Source organism: Andrena cerasifolii, chromosome 3 (assembly GCF_050908995.1).
Source record: "Andrena cerasifolii isolate SP2316 chromosome 3, iyAndCera1_principal, whole genome shotgun sequence".
NCBI lineage: Eukaryota > Metazoa > Arthropoda > Insecta > Hymenoptera > Andrenidae > Andrena > Andrena cerasifolii.
The window spans coordinates 10,287,428-10,313,924 of record NC_135120.1 but is presented as its reverse complement, the minus strand read 5'-3'; the positions used below and the strand labels follow the sequence as shown (position 1 = coordinate 10,313,924).

Sequence of the window (26,497 nt, the reverse complement as noted above, 5' to 3'; positions counted from 1 at the left end):
AACCTCGGGCATATTCTCTCAAGGATTATCGGAAGGCAACTAACTACTGCTCCATTTTAACATAACTAACTCTTTCGGACTGCAGATGTGGGTCTATCTCTTCGGACTTACTAAACTCTCGTATACGTCATGAACCATTGAATACATCTCAAAATCATCATCCCTCTCGCTGATGCTTCTTTCTAAAAACCACGAAATCTCTGAACGAAATACTGATCGTGATTGGATAATTAAACTACAATAAAATTCCACTGGCGATGCGTCCAGAGGTGCGCCCACTCGCAGCGAGAGGCACGCGATCATTTTACTCGAGAGCGCATTTGCCATATTCATATATTTGTTTCAACCGATCATTAGACCGTGGGCATAAATCATTATCGACTGAGTCCCTCCATCACTTTCTTCTTATCCGTAGTTGGTACGAAATAGCGTTATCAATAAACGATAAATCAGAGATCTTTCTAGGAACACGTTACGCTTAAGGCTCGATCATTTCGATGTTTCAAAACTGTTTTAATCTCTCTCCTTGTAGCAGCATTCACTCACGATGGGATATTAACAGATAATGTTCACGAAAGAAACGACTCGCACACACTGGGCAGTAGAGTAGCAGGCAACAGATTGCGCCGGATTCACATGCCTTGCACATGAAACAATCTCACTGACACACATTACTCTACTTTCCTGTTTTGCATGCGCGCCTTTCTTTGTCTTCTTCTCTAATTCGTTTCCTACATTTTGTTTCTTGTCCTTTCGTTCGACGATCAAGCTAAGCGTTGTCTACGTTCTTGTTCCCGGTACCATGAGATATTCGATGAACGGAACGCACACGTGGGTCCGCTCGCCGGAATTAGCGATTCTTGTTGTTAGAGGGAGGTCGAAAGGGCACGACACCACACCCCGATCACTCTGACCCTGTATTTTCTTTGATTTCTCTTTACAGTGGCACCACTCTCACCATTGAAAATGGCTGACTACAGACTGGCCTCTATCGAGGGACTGAACCACGTTTGTAGTAAGAAAATCGACTGGCCCACCGCGACCATACACATCACCGAGAATCCCATATCGGAGGCAGTCGTTTGCTAAATCCTCTAAACTAAAGCCTACAAACCACCGCCGTCGATTGTTCTCGAATGACAAAACGAAATGGAAGAACTGAAAGCACCATCGCGAATCGAACGTCGATTTCACCAAGGTTTCGTCCGAGGCAACGATCGACGCCCACACCAATTTCTCATTTCTTTCGCGAACCAACATCATATCTAACCTTTAGTTTAACCGTGTTTTACATTCACCGACTCCTTTCGACTTTCTCCTTTCCTTTATATTTATGACAACGTTACGACCCTTAACATTCAAGTTAATCCCCCACGAAGGTACAAGATATTTCGTAGTTTATACTTAGTAAACGCATCTTGTTTTGTAGATTAAGAATACGTTTAGTTTCTAACTTGCTCTTCTGTACTTTAAGCGCGAGAAACGTTCCTTTTCGTTTCAATCGTCGGCCAAGATTCGGAGATCTTTGACGAGACTTTTTAAATCGCTCGGTAAATTTCGAAATACACGGATCCACTTTTAAAGCCACACACAAGCCGCGCCCGCGGCGACTTAACGATTTTTACTGTTGTTATCTGTGAAATCTTTGTTCAGCGGAACAGCGTATTTTTTTAAAAAAATTTCAACGAACGTCACGCCGCCGGGCCCCGACGGACATTTTACTAACAAAAATTCGAGGATCGACAGACGTGCAATCGCGAATTGTATTTAACGCGTAAGAAATCCAACAGCCATCGCATTCATCGGTACGTGCAATTGCAATTCTCTTGCAACGTCAGAGACAACGAAATATCATGGTTTTACACAAACGCGACTTTTACAATGAAAGAAACAATCGAAACAAATGTCGAATGACGTACGAAGGGATTCGAGCAGAAAGAGACCGCTGGTATTGGACACGAATGTACGCGAGACAAGATTTGGTCTCCGGTAATACTAAGCACGCGGCCTGATGATCTTAGAATTCCAAACGAATTCCGCACGGATATTAGATGACGACGGGAAATCTGTGTGTTGCAATGAGACGAACACGTACGGCAGCACTGCATCGTAGAGGAGCGCGCGCACTATTGCTTTCCGTGTTCATAAATCGAAGCGAAAAGAATCGATAGCAGACGTACGCGCCTTCGAGCAACTCTGTTCGAATGAATTGGGACAACGCTGCGATGTCTCCTCGAAGATTCAAACTCGTACACCCATACCTACCGATGTTTTCAAAGAATAAACGAATCACGAGTAAGTCGAGCCTCGACGTCGCTTGCGCATCATTGTCGAATTTGGGAGGGCCGACTTTACTCGGGATAAATCGGCGAAGCGCGTTGCACCGATGACGAGCGGCATCGGATCGTCGCGGACGCGATGTGGAGTTAAAGCGACATGATAACAAGGTAGGTATCGTGGCATTAGACGCGTCGAAGTATCTTCGATGACTTTGCTTGCTCGTTGCCCACAGAAGTTAACCGGCGAACGCATGAGAAAGCCTAAAGCAATCGTCCGTGTTCTCTCGATAAGAAAATTCTCGTAGGGCTGCACGTGTGATATGTGCTTCGCGTTAACAGGAAGCCCGTTCGAGGATATCGCGCGTTACCCTCCTCGAACGGGTCGATCAGTTCGAAACGTTTCTTCCACTACCCTCCAGAAACGGAAGAGACGCTGGTTCGTTTGTTTTGCGCTCGCGCACCGTTCGCACCCTTTCCTTAGGTCGAGGCGTTTAGAGATTAATTAGAAGAGAGAGAGAGAAAGAGAGAAAGAGTGTTGGATGCGTGCGTGCACGAGGGGACGAGAAAGAGGAGGAGCGAATGCGTGAGAGCGTGCGTCTGCGAGAGTAACGTAGGAAGAAGGGTACGTAGATAGTCGTTACAAAATAAAATACAAGATCGCAAGAAAACAAAAAATAAACGAAGAAGTATCTGGTTCGGTACCTAAATACGGTTCTACCGGGCTTCGTAAAGCCTTTAGCGTGATATGATAAGACGTGCCTGCTACATAATGTCGTACGTAGCTTTCGAAAGTTTCACCGCCTTTAGTTTTCTATGCGATTCCTGTGCGTCCCGGATTTCCCCTATTTTCGCGCGCCCTTTAGATCGAAGCGCCCAATACGCCACCATTCATGGTAATAATCGTCGCCACGAAATTCCACCGAATTCTCTGAATGAAAATATCCGACATATCCGTACTTGCTACTAGTGGAGCGTCTATGCATCCCCCACCGATAATCTCCGGTCAGTAACGTGTCCGAAATCTCTGCGCGTGCACACCATCGACAGAACGCGTCGAAAAAATTTCTTTGAACCCACATGTCTCGGTAAAATTTCGGCAATCTAGTACGGCATTTAGAACCATCAATGGCGTGTACTGTGTACGTCGACGACGAGGCGATGGAGCCGCTATTCGATCAGTGGATAAACGGGGGACGGTAACAATGACCATCATCGGGAAAGGAGATGCGCGAAAACGCGACGAAAGTCGAGAAACAGGGCGTATCGAGGGACGAAGGTTTAATCGTTTCGTGTAAAAGAGAGTTTATAAAAGAGCGAATATATTCTAGATGTATACCTACGGCGCGTTATTTAGACAATGGCGAATTGAGACAGACACCGTAGTCGACAGCTTAGTATTAGAAATTTGAGGCTCGATTCGAGAGGAGTGGAGGAATGCACGCATTAATCATTGCTAACGCGAGCGCTATAAGAGTAACGTAGCTTTTAAGGACCACCGACACAACCATCATTAATCCCTTCGTTTCCACTTCGCTCTTGGGACTGCATTATAGAGACATTCAAGAACGGATTAGATCCCGCCAATTTCGAATCCCACCAGTTTTTTCCACTACCCTAACCCCCCCCCCCCAACCCCCCCTCCTTCCCCATTAATTGTATTTGATTGAACATATCGTGGATAAGTGTGATACCAATCTATATACAATCGTTTCAGCGATCTAATCGTAATCTCTAATCTTTCATTAAGAGATTCTCACGAGACGCATATCATTAAGTGCTAATTTTACGAATTACGTGTTCGTTATGATTGATGTAAAAAGCTACAAAAGAAAAAAAAAGAATTACGATTTATCTCCGGAGACTCGTACTCGAGAATTCTCTGCCGTGTACTGGCACTTTAATTGTGATGCTAACGGTGATTGAATGTCTATAACGCTCGAAGGGGGTGCGAAAGCTGACATTGTTGGTTACGAAGGGTTTAAGTATTCATTTTGCACACGATCGGTATCGAACGCCACTACAATCTCGCGGGAGGATAACGATTTCTTTTTCCATCGAGGTGCTACGTGGAGTTATTGCCTCTGAAGCAAATTTCCAAATTCCACGCGCAGTATCGTCAGATAGATCGTAGCGGAATTATGTTATTGACAACAACTCAAAGTAAAACAAGGTATAGTACAGTAAGCGAAATAAACTTAGACGGAGCTTGAGTACATATATAAATATACAGGTTAAACAACACGTGCGCACCGAATATACATCTTGTTATTTATAATAAATGAATATAAAAAAGAAAAGAAGAACGTGTCCCGAGATTTCACTCTACTCCTAAGTCGAGACTCTGTTACGTACGAGCAATTACAATTTTTTTTCAAAGCATGGCAATTACATTCGTCTAAATTTCTTTATCTCAAGATATTTATCGACGCATCGTGTTAATTTCTCAGCAAGTATCAAATTATTCGTAAATTTTATATTATGAAATGGTTAGCATGTTTTACTTGTGTTAACGTTGTTCTTTGTCATCTAATTACAGTCATATCAACCTAATATAAAACCGGAACGCCGGTGGAGTTTTTCCTCTAACAAAAAAAATGTACACAACTTTTTGTATATTGACGATCTCATATGGTTTCAGTAATAAACATATTCGTCAGAGTTTTTTCCTACGAGGAACAGTTACAAAAAGAGCGCGTCATGCATCCCGGATCTCATCTGGAATCTTCCACGCCAGAAAGATGTGGCATAACGATTTAAATGAAGGAAAAAACTATGCCATGAAAGAAATTCGCGATGAAGATGTTTACGCACATTTTTATGGAGCCGAGTTTCATTAGCCGCTTCGAAAAAAAAAACAGGAAACGATACACCGCGAGATACAAATGACTAAATTAAAATGACTTTATCATGTTCATCTTTACGATTAAAATACTGGAAGCTGTTGTAAACCTGTTCGAAACGATAATTCGCAAACACAGGAAAAGTCCCATCATTATTTGGTGTCTTTCATAATAAAGTATAAATTAATGCAAAGTATCTGCTTTAATTTAATTTAATCACTTGATTAATTTAATGTATGCATGAAGGGGGAAATTGCTAAAATAAACTCGTTGGTTTTAATAAGTATGAGGAACGTACATATACAATGAGTATAACAAAATTTAGAGAATAGTAAGAAGTTGGTATAATAGTTTTTAAAAATCAAAGAAAACATATTACACATTTTCATTTTAATATGAATTATTAAATTTAACCACACTCCTAATATATGCCCGTCATAATTGTTAAGATCAAAAAGTTTGCTATGCAATTACATCTTAGGGTAACTATGCCACAGTTAACTTTGAAACGCAATATCTCACAAGTATAAGTAGATACAGGGAAATAGATAAAAGCATATGAAAGTGTAACTAATTCTGTATATTGACTAATAAGTAAAGATATGTAACTTTTATAGTTCAATGAGAAACGTACAAATACAAAAGTCCTCGAAAGTGGCATATTACCCAAGTGGTGGGTAAATATGCCACAAGGTCTGAGGTAAAATGCCACAAGCTATGAAGTGCGAACTAATCATTCAAATTTTTGAGAATCAACAATATTTTAAACTATTCAAGCTATTAGTAACTAATAACAAATATTTGAACTCAATGAAACGTAAAATATATTTGAAAAAATAGCTATTTCTTACAAACTAAACAGTCTCCAATCTCTACGCAGTCTTCATGGACCCACTTTTTGCAACAAGTAGTTTACCTAGTCACATTTAGGTCCTTTTTCATTGTAATAATATAGTTCACATATTGCAAAGTAGTTGCACATTTTCTGCATCAGTCGAATTATCATAAAAAATATCTACACTTTCAAACTTTGTTCTATATTGTAGTACGAACCTCCTTCACCATTCGAATGGCTTGCTTTAAACTTTCGTCTGACCAAACAGCACGGTTTGAAGTTCGTACATACTTTTTAGGCATGGTTCTAATACGAAAAAACAACTCGATGGCATTAAATAAAAAGAGTTATAAAAATATTAGTTTGTGGCATATTGTACCGACAAACATGTGGCATATTACTCCACACGGTCATAAAATGAAGGATTGAAAATCTCTCCACAAAGTACATAGTGTTAACGGATGTGCGACAGGTTGTAAAATTCGTTTGTTAGTCAACTTTGTCATAATCTATTGATTTTTTGTATAACTGTTCACACAAATGTATAATCTGCATTCTAGTTACAGTCTGAAATTAGATCAAGATAATACTTTTATAACTTACCAGGATTTACTGAAAATAAAAGAAAGTAAAAGCCAAAATTTATTGTTGTCTTAGCAGTTACACTAAATTGAACAGAATTAGTGCAAATGGTAAGGGCATCTGTGCATTATTTAAAAAATTATTGAGAAGTGGCATATTATCTGCGGTGGCATATTAATTTTTAAATTTCCATCGTATATGATACATTTGGTATTTCATTAAATATGCTATTGAGTTCTGTGTTAAAGTTATTGTCCTTCGAGAAAAGCTATAAGTGTTCATAGTAATGATAGATGATATATATGAAAAAAACCTTATTCTCGAATAAGAAAAACAAAAATTAAATTAGATGACACATTTTAGTAAATCTTAATATATGAAGCAGAAAATGTTTGTGAGTTTATCTATCACCTAAAAACTTCCAAAGGGTAAACTCTGGTGTCACAGAATGTGTCACCACCAGCTCATTATGCCCAGCTTATCCAGATGAATGTGACAATTTTCAACAAAAAAAATAAATGAAAAAAATTTTTTTTTGTAAAATTAGAATCTAAGTTTCGGGCGAAGCCGAGTAGTAAAGCTAGTTAACAATATAAATCAACCATCATACGAATCGGAAATGCCATTCGAAAAGTATTCATAATCATACGTAACAATTATAACAATTGACGACATCTTTCCCGAGAACATTTCAATATACCGCCATTTTCTGCAGAAAATTATTGACAGAGTGCTAGATCCAGAACATTTTCCTATGCGTATCACATCAAAGCACGATTACGCTACATTTCTACACGTAAAAACTTTATTCCCGCTTAACGCTCAGAAGATCACTCGAATAAGAGTACCTTACCTTTCGTTGTCTCGCTGTTTCCGTTTCTGTCCAAATCACGGGAAAAACATATCCCGTTCCTGTCCATTCGCCGCCGAAACAGCGGTTGCTCATGTTTTCTGTGATTAACCTGAAAATCGATGTTAAATACAGATATACCGTATGCCAGCTTGAAGTTCTTGGTTAAACGATTAATTCTCTATTTAGCAAGTATGGAATGAACAGAAATTTCAGCAAAACTCACAGAAAGATTCACTGCACGAAAAACACGACCCGACACACGTACGTATCCCGCGCAAACGATTGTTTGCAGTGCTGCCAAATGCTGAAACCGAAGTGGCGGCAAACTATTCCACAATTGAATGCTAAAATCTGTGTATACTTATGAATTTCACAGCAAAGTTAAATTGATTTAAAAACAGTTGTTTGGTGTAAAAGAGTCGTTAGAATCGATAGGTCGATGTTAATCAAGAAACACGTATCTCAGCAGTATTCTAAAGTGTATTTATTATTTCCAATTTTCGTGGTTCGTTGTTGGCAACTCTGCCGCCTTTAGTTTCGCCCGAAAGGCGCAGTTGCACGTACGCGCGTACTTTAGGTGCGTACCGCGGCCGCTAGAAACCAGTCTTCGCGACGATTTTTGTGACGATAAAGCGACTGCTGTCTTCAAGGAATCGACGGGACCGTATATGCCTACATGTCTTACCAGCTTCGATGGACAATGACCCGATACGCCTGAATCTCACCCGACAATCTGTAACTTTTAAACAATCTCGTATGATCGCGGACTCTTTACAACGGTACGTCTACCGTGTCAGATTCAACGTTTACAAAACTTTCTCCACGGACAATGGACACGCGCAGCTTGGATGCCCAAAATGTTGACACGATCGTTGATGAGAACCCGGAGCTCTTCTCATTTTAATCGCCAGCTAAAAAATCAGCATTTATTTAACTCGACGAGCGGTTTGCTCGCGGTCGGTTATCGGTTCGTCAATCGTCGCCGGTGTTCGTGCGTGTTCGTGCGTGTTCGCCGGAGCTCCGTGCCACCGCCATCTGTCGCCACCGAACGGAATTACCGCTCGCCTTTGACAAGGCGCGCGTATTCTTGACTCGGCCAGCGTGGGAGTAAGGCTGTCCACGAGAGACGCCTGAGAAGGTGGTCGACAAATGCCTTCTTACGTTCGTTCGAAAATTTTCGCGCACCGCTGCTAACCTTCTCGAACGATCGTACACCGAGCGGGTTCATCCTATCGAGTGTAACCGCGTGTGAGCTCTCCGCGTTCGAATCGGCAACGTCTCGAGGCCTATGTCACGCAGTTGAAGGAACCGTCCCCTCTCCGCCGTGTGACCGGCGTCGTCGCAAAACAAATCGCAGTGGAAACGGGCGTCGTGACACGAACGGAGCGTACTCTTCGTGGATTGACGTCTCACGTGGTCTATGCTCGATTCAGATCAAAACATTCCGGGAATCGAGTGATGCATCGTGCTACGATGTAGACTTTGACTCTCGTCGAGTGGACTGACACAAAGACCTGCCGGGGCGATACACCGGTGAAATTTTAACCGACCGATCGTGATAAGGGAACTGCACGGCACGGCTCGGTGACTGGCTACGTTCTCCATGTGAAACTCGCTAGCTCGTAGACGCGTTGTCGTCGTTTGTCTTGAAAGTCGGAGTGGAATAAAGTGCGGTATCGTTTAGTGTGCGGTGGGCAGTGCAGTGGATATGCGTCGATCTGTATTGTGAAGGTGCCTGAGGAATTCTTCCCGGATTGAAAGGGCCCTGGATAAAAAAGATGGGACCAGCCAAGATCCTCGGGGTTTGCGCTCTCTTCGTGCTGGTGTACGTCGTCAGGGCGGACGTCATCGAGGAAAGAGGTAAGACTGCAGTTTACTTTCAATTAGAGCGACAATAGAATTCGAACCGATTTCGAATAGAGGTCGACCATCATTCCATATATCTCGTAAAGGTCCTCCAAGAATCGAAGGGGCTCCATCGTTTTCGTACACAAACAATGGCGCGTAATATTACCTGCACACGTGGCCATTGTCTGTGGCGAGCGAAAATTGAAAAACTTGCTTTCCAATTTTCAAAAGTATGCTCTACTGAGAACTACTGTCATTAATTCTTCGCTTACAACAAAATATGTCCACTTATGCTTTTGCAATGCTCCTTTACATAAGCGACTGTACTTAGCGTTAATAAAATTTAGTTCCGTTTGTATATTTTCTACGGCACAATTGAAAGGAGAATTTGCATAATGGAAAAGGTGGAGACGTGCTGTTTCTTTTTCAGCGAATAATGATAAATTTCGTTGCCTTTGTACGATCGCATTTCTCTTCGGACGAAAAACACATTTTGCAATCTGCACTAATCTGATATGTCGCCTTTATGTTTCGCATCGAGCCGTCTTATCAAAGTTAAAACAAGGAATTCACTATCTCGGTGAAACAGCAGAGGAACGTTATTACCTTGCAGATAAGCTAATTAAAAGTTCGAATGCTGTTACGCAAACACAATATTGTCCTTCGCTTCTAAACGTCAGATGGTGATTTGTTAAAAAAAAATTTAACGGCCCGCTACCATCCCAGATTCTTTCACTTTTCGTCACATGGCCACTGTGTACAACGCGAGTTAAATATATCTTGTTAAATGGCTAATTAGGCCTTAATAAGATCGGTTCACCCAGAGCGCTCCGGCAAGAATGAGGCCAATGGTACAACGCGTCTCGTTGGAACTTTTGTTAAATCGAGAATGCCATTCCGCGAGGCATAGCGCACCATTGCCAGGTGCTTTCCCCGCGGGCGCCTTTGTCGCTCGAACAATCCCATCTGCAATCCATTATTTGCACATGTCCGGCGAGCACGTCGGGCTTAATTAAGAATTGATCCTCGATCGAGCTAACGCGTATGAATAAGCCGTGCGCTCGCTTACGTAGCGCAGGATTAGATTCGACATTGACGATGACACACATGCCCCACGTGTCTACGCATTGTTTATAATTCTATTTTCCGCGGATAAAGCTTCGCTGGCGTTTATCTCGCCGGCGTTGCGATTTTTCGCCTTCCTGGCTACCGAGCGAATCTACTGCTAGAAGGAGATACTTCTGCAGGCAGTAAGTTATCTGCCGGTCGTTGGTTGGCCTTGGCGATAGGCTGTTATGTCGTTGAGTCGTCTATGTAGAAAATCCCCAGGGCGAAAGATCGGCCGTGAGACCTTATAATACAAAGCGAGGTACCAAATAAGGGAGGGAAACGGCAGAATCAAAGATCATGCGCCGATTCTTCGTTGGATTCCTCGAGCAAGTATCGGTCGGCTGAAAAAGCCGCAGCAACCTGCGGAAGAGAGGCAAGAACGCGTTCCCTCGCGTTCTTGACGCAACGTCTCCTCTCTTTTCTCTCTTTAGTATGCGAAGGAGAGGCATAGAGGAGCGGTGGCCAGCCGACCATGAAGTCGAGACTCGAATCGAACGCTACAATTTCGCGCGGTAGCTATGCAACGATCGGGACGCGAACCAGAAATATGTTACCGATCCACCGGCGATCCAGGATGCCTCCTCCTCGCGTTCTGCATCGCGCGCAGAAACTAATAGCGCCTGAATCTAGAAACTTAGGCGTTACTTCCTTTATTTCGTCTCGAGCAACATCTTGGCGGTTCATTATCCAAGTGTTTTTTTTTCTCTTCATATCGCGCTGAGCGCAGACCGTGGGACCGATGACGATCGAATCATCGGCCAACCAGTCGCTAATTAAACTGTCGTTGCAGAGAAGTTGTTGTTGATCGATGGTTCGTTCTTGCCACTTGAGCGGCCAAAGGAATGTTATTTTAATTAACGATTATTCGCCCGGTAACGCGGCACGAACGTGACCAATATCCTTTCACTGTATCATTAGAAACGCTTAGCAGCGTTATTAATGCACGCTCCGAGCACTAAGGGAGGAAATTTTTTCTCGTCCCGGTTCCCCGTTCGCTTCGAACTTGTGAAACTCGTTTGCATCGGGGTCGTTTTCTAGCCGTCGCTTTGTAGGATAATCGTTCCACCGAACGCGAAATCCCGCCAGCAGGCGGGATAGAAAATTATTATGGGATTGCCATGACGTTCCCACGAATTGGTAACGAGTCGCATGGATGCAAGGGAACGAGCCCGGGTCAACACCACTTGAACCGATGTCGATGACGACGATCGCGACCGATGACGCATCACCTCGCGAATCATCTTGCGCGATGATGTCTCCAAGTGATTTGACCATCGCGATGCCTGTCTTCTGGCCGATCCGTTCGATTTACATCTCGCTTTCCCTCCTCGCGGTACTTCCACGGAACGTGTCCCCATAGACCGTGTTCATAGAGGTTTAAAGGAATTTCCAGGCGACGGTGTTTACTCGGGAACAACTCTGCACCCGTGGATAGAGCGTTGGAGCGCAGCTCGGAGCTGGAGCGCGGAACAATGGGGTTTTGCTCGGAGCAGGAGCGAAGCTGGAGCACGGAAAATTATCACTGCTCCACTGCTTCAAAATTTTTTTTCATTTTATAAGAGCAGATGAATGAAATCTTAGGTTTTCATCATTGAAAGAATATTATATCGTAGGGCCTCGCAGTCCGGTGTTAAGGAGGCATAGTACTATCTTTTTACGAAAATTAAGCATTATTTATGAATTTTTTTTGTATTCGAAAATGGAAAGCAAGAAAGGTGGGATTCGTTGCAAATGAAAGATCGCTGTTTGAGTGTATTAAAAGAATTTTTACTTAGAACAAAACAGCTGGAGCGGAGCTGGAGCATGTATTTTAATGTCGAAGCGGAGCAAGAGCGGAGCCAATAAAACATTGGTCTGCTCCAATCCCCTGCCCGTGGAGATCTCGAGCAGTGAATTAGTTTTGGAGCAGAGTGTTAAGTAAAATACTAGTTCTTCGGGTATAATAATAATATATATTCGGGTATAGTAATGTTTCATTTAATTTGTTCACCGTTGCAGTGGCAATTTCTTGAAAACCGCAACGCTCTTGACTTACCGCGAATGAACTTTAGTAGCATTGGATGTTCAACAATTGAGCTATCTCTGCTGGTGCAACGGCGTCAGCAGAAGCAATCAGGGTCGAGCGACAATGCATTCACCTCGTGCATCGACCACGCTTTACTTGGTACATTGTCTCGCGTTCTAACGATATACTTATTTATCTGTATTACTTGGTGCCGGGCTAACTGCATTTCCTCTACACAAAACCGCCGTGATGATTTCGTAATGAGCATCATCACAACCGTTGCAGCAACATCTCGCTAGCCTTTGTTCGCGATAGAAATAATCTGGAAATAATAGTAGCCCTCGAAGTATTCCTTCGATAATTAGTCTTAATCCCTCGTGAGATACTTATTTCGAACTGCTTCGTGCAGAAGGTTGATGGAAAACATGTGAAACGTTCCAGGCGGCGAGTAGGGAAAATCCGCGGCTAGATGGTGTAATCGGGAATTAATAAAAGTAACGTGTTAATTGGAAGGCTGAGGCGGCTGTTCTGAATCAGTGGGAACTCGACTATCGGTCTACTTGCAAGGGTCCGCGGGCCCACGTGTCTAGTAAACCAAGAAAGAGACCGATGTAACCGTGGTTCAATTACAAGGAACGCATTCACAGCTGGTTGTAGACACGAGCCCGAGAGTACCGGGCTTAACCGTAATTGTTTAATGGGCTAATGAAATGATACACCCGCCGAATCTATGCGCGCACAAAAAGCCAATTGTGCTCCACCGACATTCCACGATTATCCTGACTTCGTGCGATCATCTATCCGCGAGGAGATCGAGAGATACCCCGTGCATGCATACCTTACGCTTTCGTAGTTAAACACCTAATAAATTTTCTCATGGGAAGCCATTCTGTAGCTTGGATATCTTCGCGAAATAGTGAGCGAAGAAGTAGTCTCGGAGTATCTTAAGCTATTTTGCGAAATTTCACTTTAAAAGGAATCCTGCTTCTTACATCTAACGGGATCGCATATGTTCGTATTCTGAACAAGTATCGAAATCGAATCTGAACTGATCGCCGACAAACTTCGTCTTCTTTAATTCGAAGCCACCCGTATTTTTATTGTAGAAAGCTTGAATATTTCTAAGCGCTGCGAGGTTAACAATGAAACTCAGTAATATCTTCTCGAAGTATGTACGAAATCTTCATATTTTACATGGAATTTCGAAGCGGCAAAGTTGTCGAGAAATTTTGGGCGAAATGCAGCCTACTTGGCTTACAGGCGAAAGATGCATCCTGCTGCGAGGGATTTAACGGTGACTACCTTTCCCCCATTCATGTTGCTTTTCATTCTATGAAGGTATCTCAGAATTACCTGCCTCCCGCGACCGCGTAGAAGTTACGACGGTATTAGCTTAAATGTTACGAGGATGTGATTTGTATCGTCCAAGAAAGGAGCGAACTATATTCTCCCTGCATTCCAGTTTGTGGGTAAAAAGAAATTTATACTTCCTCCAAAATAACTGGTTTATCATTCCAGCTTCGTGCAGAAATTCAGCAACGTGCATGCATCTTTCTTATCCGTGCACTCGATTGCACTCTTTCGTTCAAACGCATGTATGTTACACAGAATGCACTGATTTCTAGTTTCATCCGGTTGCACACCGTTTCCAAGTGTGTCTCATTTAACACCGGCTAAATACGCTTTCCTTTCTCGATGTGGTTTTATTAAAAGACGAGTCATCCGATGCCGGCACAAAATGAAAGAAACGCGACCTTCCTGCTCGACGGAGAATTTCTCTACGCCTTTACACTATCGCAGTCATTTCATTCGAGACATCTATGCACAATGACCGAGTGCAGACGAATCAGATCCCGTCGCCGCTTACCTTTCGTTCACGCTTTTACGAACTGGACGCAGATATTCCACCAATTCAGACACTAATTGCGATGGTCTATCGCAACAGAACGTTACCTTTGAATTAGCGAAATAACCGTGTCGAAACCAACTCGGTTATCGACACGGAGCTCCTTTTTTCCTGGATTGCTTTTACTTACGTCGTCGTTCGATATTCAATCTTGCATGAAAGATATTGCGGTTTACGAGCCTCGCTCGCTGCCAGCTCTCCTCTGCTCTTCTCCTGCGCCCGAGACGTGAGAAACCGATGCGACGGTTCGTTCGAAACGCGCGCGCTGGCAAAGAAGCGCAGCTACACGCTCGAAACCGAGTCTTGTTGCTCGCGAGGAGCAAGTTCAAAGACCTACGCTGGCATTCATCGCGGCGGATGGTTTTGAATCGGCCCTCGAAGCCGGAGGATCTGCCCTTTTTTTTACGATCGAGTATTGAAGTTCAACGACGCTGGCCTCGCCGATGCATAATCCGCACAGCGACATTCACCGTCATGTCCAGCGTGAAATTTGAATCGGGCGAGTCTCAAGGAGCATGGTCACACTTCGAGGGTCACCAGCAGGAAAGGATCTCAGCCGCTTCTTAATGGCTGTTGATTGTAAGAGTCTAAATGTCGCGCTATTCGACGGGGCAAAAAGGGCCAGTTGCTGCGTTCGACCGGCGTCGTTCCACGGTAAAGACCCACCGGGCGTGTTATCTATTCTGCCGCACTGTAAGAAGAAGTCTCGAGTACAGTACTTATTTCACGGAAGATCCATAAAGCGACGGATAAAGCACCGCGGCCCCCGTTCGTTCCTGGTGTTGGGAATTAAACGGGCGCAGCTGAGGAACGTTGCTGGATAGCGACTCGAGGCCAGAGAAATTCTGCGAAACGCTGAGAAATCGGAGTATCGACGATACAATGGGCACGATTCTATAATTGCCGTATAATTTATGAGATGTAAACGTGGACTTTCTATTCCACGCTGCGCGAACAATGCAATGCTCGCTGGACCGTTGCTGGAAACGTATGAAGAAAGTATTCAGCATCGGTAACGCGTTAAAACGTTGAGGTCCCATCGAGCCTTTTAATTGCGCGCTCCGTCTGGGCGTCGAGAAGAGGAGTTTCGCGCGAGAGGATCGCCTGCTCATTCGGAGCGATTTTACGTGATCAGAAACAGACGGGGAAACAAGGGCTCCTTTGATGATTCCAAGCCTGGAGAAGAACCTCCTTGAGACGAGCTGGTGGCTGGACCAATAATACATAGTGACTTAACACCAGCAACACTCGGTGCGCCTCGGGTGCGAAGTGACCATAAGTGCGAGACGGTGGAGTTTAATTGAGGTTGATGAGGGGGGCGCTCGTATTGGCCCGGAATTCAATGCCGCGATGATGTTCCTTGCTTGTAGCAAGACGTTGTCTTGGAGAGAATGCGTCAGAAAAATCGATGAACTCGCCTAATACTCTTCCTAACGATTCGGCGTCGTGGAACGTTTGCTTCGAGTCGGAATTTTAAGAAACATTGCCTCCACAAACTTTCCGCGGGGAACGTAAATAGTAGTATCTTCTAGCACCACCCTTTCTGTATATTTCAATTGCTGCTTTCTCCTTGGCGTATGCCTTCGGAAATACATTGCGTTGGGTTCTCGTTTATCAACATCGTGAAAGAGTAGATCGAGTTGAGGTACTTAAAGATAAGAATGTTTCAAAGTGTTTGTGAAAATATGAGGTCACAGAGAGAAGCTTTGTCTTTGACGGTACAACTCTCGTGCGGCTATTTCCTTCTTCAAGTTTCTCGGAGTAATATATTTAATTAAGAGTACTTCGCGTTTCATTGAGTACCATTTAGCCGCGAAAAGTGGCCAAGGGAGCAACGTGTCGGATCGAACTCCACTCGTCTCTCCTGATGTGCCTTTCACGACATTCCGCGGCGTCATTATTCAAATGTCTGCCTTATGAGTGTCTATAGGTGCTTCTTATCAAGAACGTTTTGTACGCGGCTCGTATGATGCGGACTCTTTGAATGGAGACGTTACAGTTGCTTCGACGATCGAGTCGTCAGCATCCTGCCCTGGGAAGATACGCGCGCATTTATATGTATCTGTCACGGATGTACGAGGAAACGAAATCACGGCACTGACCTAGAAACTGACGCTATCTTAAACAAAGGATGAACGAGCAATTGCCACTGGATGTTTGCGCGTTAATAAATTCGCTTATTACGATAGCTAATGGATGCTCTCCGATACCGCTATTCCCTCCTCTGTAATGTAGAACGAAGCTATAATAAGCACGAACGGTGCACGGTTCCCCACCTTCGAAAGAAGAATAAACGAATCTTGCATTCGATCAGGTTCGAAGAACGATAAATCTGATCGAAGGGAACGACTGCAGCCGGCGAGATGAAATTGGACGCGAACTAGAAAGGCGAGTGTCGCTAGAAATGGCTCCTAAAGCGCGGGATTATTTTTCCCACTCACCTAAGGTTTTGTTGCGACGATATTATGTAACGGCGATAACATGTTTGCCGTGGCGATGTTTAATCGGTTCGCCAAGGGTCCAGTAACGACGCGTCGCGCCGGAGTCATGAAACAGCGACCTGTTGAGTAAGTTCATAAAAGTCGCGAACACGCTGCCTCGAGAAACCGTGGCTCGCGCGGCGATGCTCTTGAAACGTGGTTCCTGAAAGTTTTCGACGGGGAACCCGGTCGTGGACACCCCACCACATGGTTGCAGGTTGCGTGCCGCGGTCGCGGAGCAAGAACCTCCCCTCTGTCAGGAGTAACGCGTACGTTTCGCGTCCATCCTCTGCTACCTTCGACATTCCTACCCGTCCTGCACATCCCGTCCCCTGTTCCATTCAGGCATAATAACCGTGCAGTTTCCCAGCGCGTCTTCAATGGGCGAAGATTGCACGCTACGAGACCTCGAGCCGGTCCTCCGCGTCCTCTTCCTCTCCCGCACCACTCGTACCCTCTCGCCCTTCCCCCTCTACGTTATTTCTTCTCCTTCTTTCTTTCGTTTTTGCTTCTTTCTGTTTTCTCCTCCTCCTCTTCTACGTCTGTATGTTTCTTCCTTTCCTTCCCCCACCTCTAATTTCGCCCGTTGCCTGTTCCCCATTCCCGAAGAAGCTGGCTGCAGCCACGTCTCGCGAATACGATTTTCTACCCCCTTCTGCGTCGCGCCGAGAGTCTAAGGAGATGCGTGTGGGTCGAGAATCGAATTTAGAGAGAATCAATTTCGTGGGCATGATTACAGGTATAGAGGGTGGTCGCAAGGGCGCTTATTTATTCCCTTGAGTCCGTTTTGTTGCCTGTAGAACTGACACGAGATGATCCGCGTAAAACACGGATCCAACGGACTTTAATTATGGCCAAGTAACAAGGGTAACGCATACGAGGGAATATCGTGCTGTTGCCTTTTTCTCACGTGTTCTAGATTCTCGTCACGCGAGTAAAGGCGACATCCGATTCCCAGTAGGAAAGGGGTATGTATAGCGAAGAACGCTTCTTCATTTTCCGTTTCTTTTTCCTTGTTTCTCCCTCGCGGCTCGGTCACGCTACCCTAGAAATCGAGGAGAACACGTTCCTTGAGCTTCTTGCTGTTTACGACGGGGAAAAGTGCGCTGACAAAGATCTCTCGTACGTTTTCCCTGGCTCCAGCTTTCGGTTATTTGCAATTCAACGTCGACTGTCATACGACGCATTGTGTGTTATTGCGTGCTAATGAAAACGACTCGTTTCTCGAAGGGTAAAAGTAGCCTTTCACTCAGGTCGATGCACGCAGTTACGAATTTTCGCATCAAAGAAATTCTCATTAAGTTGTAATTCCTGTTGGTTCGTTTCTAAAGAATAATTCCGTTGCTGCTCGAGTAGTATTAATCGACGATAAATGAGTATTTCTTGAAGCCCGTGATTTCACTGCTCACCGTCCCGATAGTTATGATAACTGTATCGCGAACGATCGGTATGTAATCCGCGGTTTCCATGAAAGCCCTTCGGCTCGCCGGAATCCTCGGTGCACGATCAACAAAAGAATCGTATTGCTCGGCCATGTAAGGTGATGTTTTCCTGTCCGACGACCAGCTCGCGCAAAATTACGACGTTCGCTCGTGTACCGAAAGGATGAAGAACGAGCCACATCCGTCCGTCTCCGCAGTTCGATCCGCCGCAAGACGAGGCCGCTCTCGCAAGGTGGCTCCCTTCTATACCAAATGGGGCAACCAGTCTCGAAGAAAACAGCCCAGATATGTCCCCGGGGAGCTTAGCGCTCGTCCAAACCGGGACTCGACATCGCGAACTTGCGGTCTGTTCTCTTCGTCGGCCGAGGTGAATGTCCACCCGTCGTCGTCGGCCAGACTGGACGAACAAGTGAACTCGAGCTCCCATTCCATTGCATCTTCAACGTGTCCATCTAGCCTTCGGACCACGCGCGCCGTTCGTGTCGATCCTTCATCGCGGATGCTTCGTCGATTGATCGAGGAAAATTCCAGCGGCTGCTGCGAGAAATACTGGAATATTCGCGTATTCTGTCTTCATTAACCATATGGAGCTGCTAAAACAAGGGAATATTGAATCAGAAACGTGTTGCTCGGAAATAAATAGTACTCCAACACGGTCGAAAAGAAGCCGGTAAGTTATTCGCGGCAAGGCGACTCAGATGAGTACACGGCTCTGCTGAAAGTGTGCACGGAGGAAGAAGTTTGTCACATGGCGTTGATTGTGGTTGAGAGCGCACAAAGCTCACTTCCTCTCCCGACTCCGGCTGCACCGGCGAAATGCACCAGCGTGCGAGTCTCTTTTGCACCTCCAGGACATCCTTGTACCTCGCATGATGCGGCATGTGCACCAAGAAAATGGCGCATCCACGAAGAATAGGCATAAAGAAAATCTGGCTGGCCATTGTTGCCAGGACTCCAGAGGATCTCGGATGGTGTGGCGGCGGCAGTAGGCGAGACAGGGGGTCCAGGAGGGATGAAAGGCACCGGGGGTTAGGTTACCCGAGGGGCCACGACACTCAGGTACTGCATTGTTGCGTCGTGGCCGTGGTACGAATCGCCGTAGCCGTACAGTGCGCACCGTGGAGGTGGAGTGAAGCAAGCAGCGGGAGAACCGAGGCTAACCTGCGAGCCTGTTTGTAGGTGGCACTGAACTTGAGACGGGAACTCGCCTCGAAGGGACACAAAAAAAGGAAGAGGGCAAGACGTCGGCATAGTTAGTTTGCATGCACCTTGCGGTTCAGCCGTGTTTAGAACCTTAAGGACTCCACCAGCAGGAAGAGATAAGATGCGAAAGATGAACGACCTTAGCAGATTTCTATTCCCAACGATGAAAACGTATGCCAAGCTATTACGTATCTCGGTAGCCCGATCGACAAAGCTTTCTCTGCTTCAAAAATCGTCAAGATTTCGTTGCTACCTTCCCCTGATCGGTGTTGCAAACGCGTTCGTTGCGACATCTCACATACGTGTCCCCCGTTGCCAATCACCTTGAACGGAGCACCTGAAGGGAGCGGAGATCTTGCCGCTTGCCACAATTCGGCCACCCATGCAGTGTGCTGAAGTGCAACGTGTGCGAGATACGAGTTCGTCGCCATGGTGAAAGAACCAGCATAGCGCGGCGAAGATATAACGTTACACTCTGGTAGCAGTGTTGGTGTGGGAACGCCAGCGAGATGGAAGTGCGAGAAGAAGCGGCGGCGTGTACGCCTGCTCCTGGTCGGGCACAATCGCGGTTAAGGAACACCGTGTTGGTTCAACCTGGTGTATACGCGAGGAATAAGATACTCTTCGGTTACGTTCACGGAGGATACCTTTACCGTGGACGCTCCGACTCCGCAATACGGTAAACGTACGGGCGAATTATACTCGTACGAGCTAGTTCCGAGGCTATTGGTCGCTGTAATGAGCTCCGCAATCCTCGCTGAACATTCTGTGCAACAACATTCCGTTCGGAGGTTCGTTGCCGGCGTGCGTACACGTCCAGAAGATTTTGAGAGGCTGCTTCTGCGGATCTCCCTATTCAATTGCCATCCAAGGCTGTTTACTGCCTTACAGCCTGAATTTTTTTTATCGGCCCCTGGCATAGCTCGGCGAAAATGCAGCCGCACGCAAAGTTCGTTTCGCCAGCACGCCGCAGGAGAGGACATCGTGTTCCCGTGAAAGAAGAAAAAAGCTCGCCCGCTGGCCATGTGCACATCATGGTTGGCACACTTGGTAGCAGTGCCGTGTTGAAGCACATGTCGAGCTTTTTGCCGACCATTTTTTCGCCGTACGAGTCAAGAGACGCTTCTACCTCGGCTCTGACGCGCGAGTCGGTAACGTGCCTTGCGAACACGCGTGAAATTACCCCGAACTTGATTGCCTTCGCGGGACACGCCGGCAGAGAATTGACCGTGTAACACCGTGACGAAATCAATCAGGATTTTAGTGTCTTTTAGGTTTTACGTCGCCAGGGTGGAGCGGCTCATATAGCTAGGCCTTTTAGCCGCGCCGGGTTAAAGAAATGGTGCAGGTTTCTGCCGCCGTGTATTTTATCTTTCTCCGTGGGCATTGAGAATTTATAGACTACAATGATCGTTTCAATTCTACGCAAGAACAATACGATCCGCGCAACGCTTAATTAGACACAGAGAGTAAAGTACGTGGAGGTAGTAAACGCGTAAATCAATCCGAGGATTCTTCGCTGGTCCCGTTACGGGAAAAGAAAGACAAGCTGACATCCCATGTCTTCCCGCGCTCTTCACAGTCTGTTTTTCTCCAACCTTTCTTTCTTCGCCCTCCTTTACCCGCGTCTGGCGATATATAATATCGTACCCTTTTTTTTCTCTCCCGAATCTGCTTCTGCCATCAGGCAGACGACCACTCTCAACAGAGGAAAAAGTACACGGGGCATCGGTCGATCTGTGGTTAAAGAACTCGCTGAATTATTCAGCTCGTCATTAATTTTTATCCACGCCGGGGATAACCGAAATCACACTGTGAACTCCTTCTTATCGTATTACGAACTGTGCTCCTCATTACTGCGGCTAGAACTGTCTGACACGCCACGCTAACAATGACTCGTCCATGCGGCTATGTTTCATGATAGAGAATGCAACGTTAATTGCACGCATAGAAATTCAATGTAAAACATACGGTGTACGTTTCGTGTGGAGCATCCACCATTCACGAGCCGCTATTGAGGATGCTTGCTTTGGAGTGGCTTTTTTTAGAGGAATTGTGAATAGTAATTATTAGATGCGCGGAGGCTGGTTTTTAGAGGGTGAAAAGGCAGAATGAACACGGTGGGTGGAAGACGCAACGAAGCTCCCCCTCGGCGCTTATTATAGTTACGTGGCATTCTTCCACCCTCGAAATTCTCGCTTTCTCTCTCCCCCTTCGATCTCGATGACACGATGAGATCGCTCCTCTAAACGAAAGATAGGGCCATGGTCAATGCAATCTGCGTAGTATCGAGGTCGCTTTGTACGCGAGGACGAACAATAGCGCGCTGGATGGCCCTGCACCGGCAACTTGGGCCCCGTAGAAAAAGGCATACACGGACCACTTCAAGTCAGAGCAACCGGTAGTGAATGCCGACAAGCCAAACGGTTTGTTGGTTCGCGTAAAAGATCTTTTTCAGCCTGGATGCCGCGCGTAATCCACCCTCTTCGGAAGCCTGTTCGCCGCGGATGTAAATGCGCCTGCGCTTTCAAGCGTGCTAACGTGGTCTCAGGGTCCCAGAAAATTAACAACATTCCGGAGACGATAAATTCCCACCGCGTCACATTAACAGTTTTCTCCGCAACAATTTAACACACGCAGATATATACTAGTACTTGCTTTTTGAAAATTTATTCTCGTCCTGTCAAACGGCAGAGTGCTCCGTTTCCAATCAGAAAAAGGAGCGATCTTTAATGGACACTTTTACGGCTTTACGACCACACCATTCGCTTGGAATTTTTTTTGCGATCCACTATGATTTCCCTCGCCCCTTTTCGCGGCCTCTCGATACAAGATACTAGCATGCGTACCGATGTTCCTTCCAAACAAAAAGCATTCGTATACGCTGCATGACCGTAGTCGATAAAAGTCGAAGAATTCCACGAAACAGCGAACGGTTCGTGTCGTGGATGAAGGGGTCGGAGGGGATTAAATTGAAGAACGAGCACGTAGAAGTTAAGGTATTCACGTATTCCGTCGACTCGCCGCCTATCCCATGCCTTGACAAATGACGCTTGTCACTCTGATATATCTAGACATCACCCAACAAAACTCGCGAAAAAGGACGTACCTACCTCCGATCTTTAAGTTATCATTTCGATATCTGCGAAACGATAATCGAAGCAGCTTTTGATAAATGAATTCGGTTAGCTCGGTACTCAGGGGAATGCTTTTCTCGGAACAGTCGGGCTGGGTGGTTTAGCTTCCTAACGGCAATAACGCCTCGTTACGTGCAATTCAATATTTTTAAAGGAATTCATCCGCGGAATTCCTCGCTCCTCCTAGCGCAATCTCCAATAATGGAGGTAGTTCGCGACGGTCGTTTGATACTAATAGAACGACGTGCCATAAACGTACACGTACTCGGAGTGCTTCCCTCTCGTTGGTCTGTTACCTGACTATCGTCGGCGTAATGTTACTTACATGTTTGCTGATCGTACACCGACGTGGCGAATAATTATTTACACCGTGTACGCGGCTGGCGCGAGCGCGTGTGCGTGCTCGCGGCCACGAAGACGGCTCGTGTTATCCGCGTCAGGGCCTCGTATTAACATAAATAGGAAAAACGAGATCCCATTGTACCACCCCAGGACGTTATTATATTAACGGGTGCCCTAGGCCTTCCTCGTGTTACGACCTTTACACGTGCATCGTGGACTTTCTAGGCCGCGACTCGGGCTGCAGAGGAATGGAGATTGCGTATCTTGCAATCTTTGAATCGTGCCGTATTTTAGGCCAACCGTTTCAATCGCTAAATCGACTGGTGATGGGTATTTTAAAACAGCCAAGTAGGAATTTAGAAACACAAACGGCAAGAGTTAGCACCTTGCAGCAGCGTGAATGATGCGCACACGTTGTACGTTTTGTAGTAGCTTTGCACCATCTGTGGGAAAGAGATTTAATCGTAATCCGCCCCTTTAGCGCTCGAGACTTACGAGTAAGGGAAGTGGGTTCGTTAGCGAGCGTATCAGTGTAACTTCTCGGTCTATCAAGGGACGAGGTTATCGCGGCTAATTTATTCTACGGAAGCAATGCTTAGCGCCGTCACGAAACTGTCAGATACAGTTGAAATTGCTTATTAACAGAGTGAAAGGTAGGTTCTTTGTGTAAGCTAGATTGTTAAGGAATGGCTGCTCTTTACTACGGTGCGCTCGAGCATTTAGCTGTAATCCACTTCCGTGCATCCTCGTCCGTCCAGCGATTTCAGGTGATTCCAAGTACCATTTCGGGGCAGCGTTCTAAGTCCCAACAAATTGCTGCCCCTGACGGGCCAAGTGGTTGTCTAGTAATGCACGGACGGGCACAAAGGGCGCGTACACAGTCAAAAAGGTCTTCAGCTTCTTCGCGGTGTCCTCTTTAGGGAAAGACCCGGAGCAGAGAGAAAAGGGGCACTTCAGTTCCGTAAATATTGGGACAGGTCTAGCGCGGTAACCTGGCTCCCTTGACAATTTACACAGCACCCTTTCTATCATGGGAAAATGCCCTCTTCTGTCTAGCACTCAGGTGACGCCGTGAAGAATTCAGAGAACAGGATTCCTAATAAAACATTCTGGAACCATTTTTATGCCTCCGAAGGAAAGCAACAACGGCATCGATCGTCGTATCATGTTTTTTTAACGGAAACCACGAAACATTACGCGGGAGCATACATATCCAAGAAACGTGCCCGTTCATTCATGACTGCGACTCATTGATCGGCTCATATTGATATATCAATTTACCTGTCGTAGCTCGGCTTTACGTTGTTTCCAGCTTCGAAAAGCTGTGTATTGAAATTCAACGCTCTTCTTTCTATTCTTATCGGAGGCGTACGATAAGAAACGGTCAGGTTAACCTGCCTATGAAAACTCTCGTGTTTCGTTGGAAAAAACCTGGAACAGGTTTGTCTTTGTTACTCGTTCAAGCTTTTATCCAATGTTCAGAATCTTTTTCTTCGGTTCTCTTCCTTTGCCCTCCCTTTCTCGTCTCGATGCCTAATTACGAGGCCCAAATCCGAGGAGGTCGTAGCCACTCGAATTTCCCAGGAATCGATGCTCATTATATACCGATTAACACCGAGTAACCCTTCCACTTCTATCCACCCAGTCTCGCTACTTTCCCTATGACTGCCTGGATATAAAACTCCGCGTGAAATAGTTAAATGCAGGAATCGTGGCCAGCTGGTGGGTGTCGGGAGCAGGTTGTTGTGTCGACCGATATGTCGGTGGGCCGGGGTCTTAAAAATTAGTTCCCTACGCGTTCTGTCGGTGGCAGTGGAAGAAAAAGCACCAGGTGCCCCGTAGGAAATGAGCATGAATATCTAATACACAGAGGCGAACCCGGAAGCGAGGCCTTCTCGTACGAGAGCAGCACGTCCTGTTCTAAGGATTTCGCCTCCTTTCTCCCTCTTTTCACATGCTCTTCGCCTTGTGGCGTCCCATGGACCCCGGCAGCTGGCCAACTTGCCTCTTCTCGGTGTTTTAAGGAAACTTATGACGCGTCTGGACCAGAGAGTCTGAGAAAAAAGCAAGCTGCCAGCTTGCCAACGTCTTCGATTACTTCCTTGTTCCGTGATTCATGAGAAACACCCTCGAGATTCATCTTGACACGATCCGTGTTCGAACTGCAGCCCGCGATACGAAGAGATTTATAGCTTCCTGACTGTACTTCCGCTTGGAATCACAATATTATATCCTCGCAACAATTTTCCACTGCTGTGCTTTTAAGGTTCACGTCCTTAATGCAACCTTCCGCGGTAGGAGGAAACGTCAAACTCTCGCCGTATACACGACTCACTATCAATCGACAGTAGAGATTCTAAATGAATACAGGATACGCAGAATACTCAAGTTACACTTGCCATACTTTCAGTAACAGAGACGGAGCATATCTGTCCATAACTATTTCAGTGGCGCTGGAGGATCAACAGGGTGCTCGGTGTCTGGAAATCTGAAACTACCAAATACAATTGCCGTCACTTGACCCAGATGATAACTAATCGGAGCGAGAAACCGTGCAGATGTCGACGTATTCATTCGCACAGTTGTAGGTGCCCTGGATCCCCAGGACACGGGGTAAAATGGTCCCAAATCGCCCCGTCGAATATGCGAAAGATTCGTGAATGCTGCGGTCCAGAAGGTGAGCGCGCATTGGGATCGATACTCCGTCAGATAGACGTGGTAGCCGCCGTACGGATCTTTACATTCATGATTCATTAATAATGGGAGGGAACCCGTGTTATCCTCAAGGTTGGCTCTCCCTTTTCACTCGATTTCTTTTGGGAGCCTTTTACCTGCAACGGTGCATCATCCCACGCTCAATGACGAGCAGGTGATGAACCACTCCCCCAGCCATTGCAAGCTCCGAAAGATGGGCCCGAGTTGCCGCAGGTTATGTTATATTCTTCGCGTTCTCCCGTTGGTCTAGGTCATGATTTTCGATTTCAAGCTGCTCCACACCTCGCATCTGCCATACCTCTCCAACACGCTTACCAACACTCTGCGCCACTATCTTCGCGCAATTTACGGCGGTCATTAAGAGTTCTATCAAGATATCGAATACACCCAGGTACCAAGCAGTCTGCTCGCTCCTACGGGAAGTTTCATTAAGTCGAGGCACCCCGCGGCAGACACTAACCGTTCCTTGTGTGAAATTGATTTAAATCGATACGCTATTATGTACTCTTCCAATTATGAGGCTAACTTGATTAGAGCCACAGATTATAGGGCTCCGTCGCTGCCGTTGGCAAGGAACGAGTACTTTATTATCCTCAATTAATTAGGCAGTTCATTAAGCCTCTTCGCTTCCGCGTATCGTTTCTCGATCGACGCGGAAAAATTCTGACCGAAACGAAACGCTGGCTCGCGCCATCGATGACCACCCACGATACGAGGATCACTGCCGACTGATAACACGAACGACGAACGGAGAAAAGCAAATGGTGGGCGGCACGGCATTCTATCGTTGGATAACAACCGCGGCGAACAACCTGGCTTTCTCTGCCCGTTCCTTTGTTCGTGGTGCATTAATCATTCGCCTCGTGATCACGGATCGCAAGTAGGTAGTCGTAGTTGGCCTCTGAACGATCATGCGAGAC

General features: G+C 45.9%; 2 protein-coding genes across 8 annotated transcripts in view; both read left to right on the top strand.

Moving 5' to 3' along the window:
- Window positions 1-4,582, top strand: part of Mesk2 (misexpression suppressor of KSR 2) — a 28,493-nt gene extending 23,911 nt beyond the window's left edge. For 6 of the 7 annotated variants that reach the window (XM_076808793.1, XM_076808792.1, XM_076808798.1 and 3 more), the window contains one exon: window positions 944-4,582. In XM_076808793.1, coding sequence (XP_076664908.1) covers window positions 944-1,089 — 146 coding nt within the window. In that variant the 3' untranslated portion in view covers window positions 1,090-4,582. The remainder of the gene's footprint in view (window positions 1-943) is intronic. The other variant, XR_013084999.1, reaches the window with a different exon arrangement.
- A 3,934-nt stretch (window positions 4,583-8,516) lies between these two features.
- Egfr (epidermal growth factor receptor) overlaps window positions 8,517-26,497 on the top strand; it is a 144,175-nt gene continuing 126,194 nt past the window's right edge. Inside the window, exon 1 of the mRNA XM_076808742.1 lies at window positions 8,517-9,249. Within this exon, the coding sequence (XP_076664857.1) occupies window positions 9,168-9,249 (82 nt within the window). The 5' untranslated portion in view covers window positions 8,517-9,167. The remainder of the gene's footprint in view (window positions 9,250-26,497) is intronic.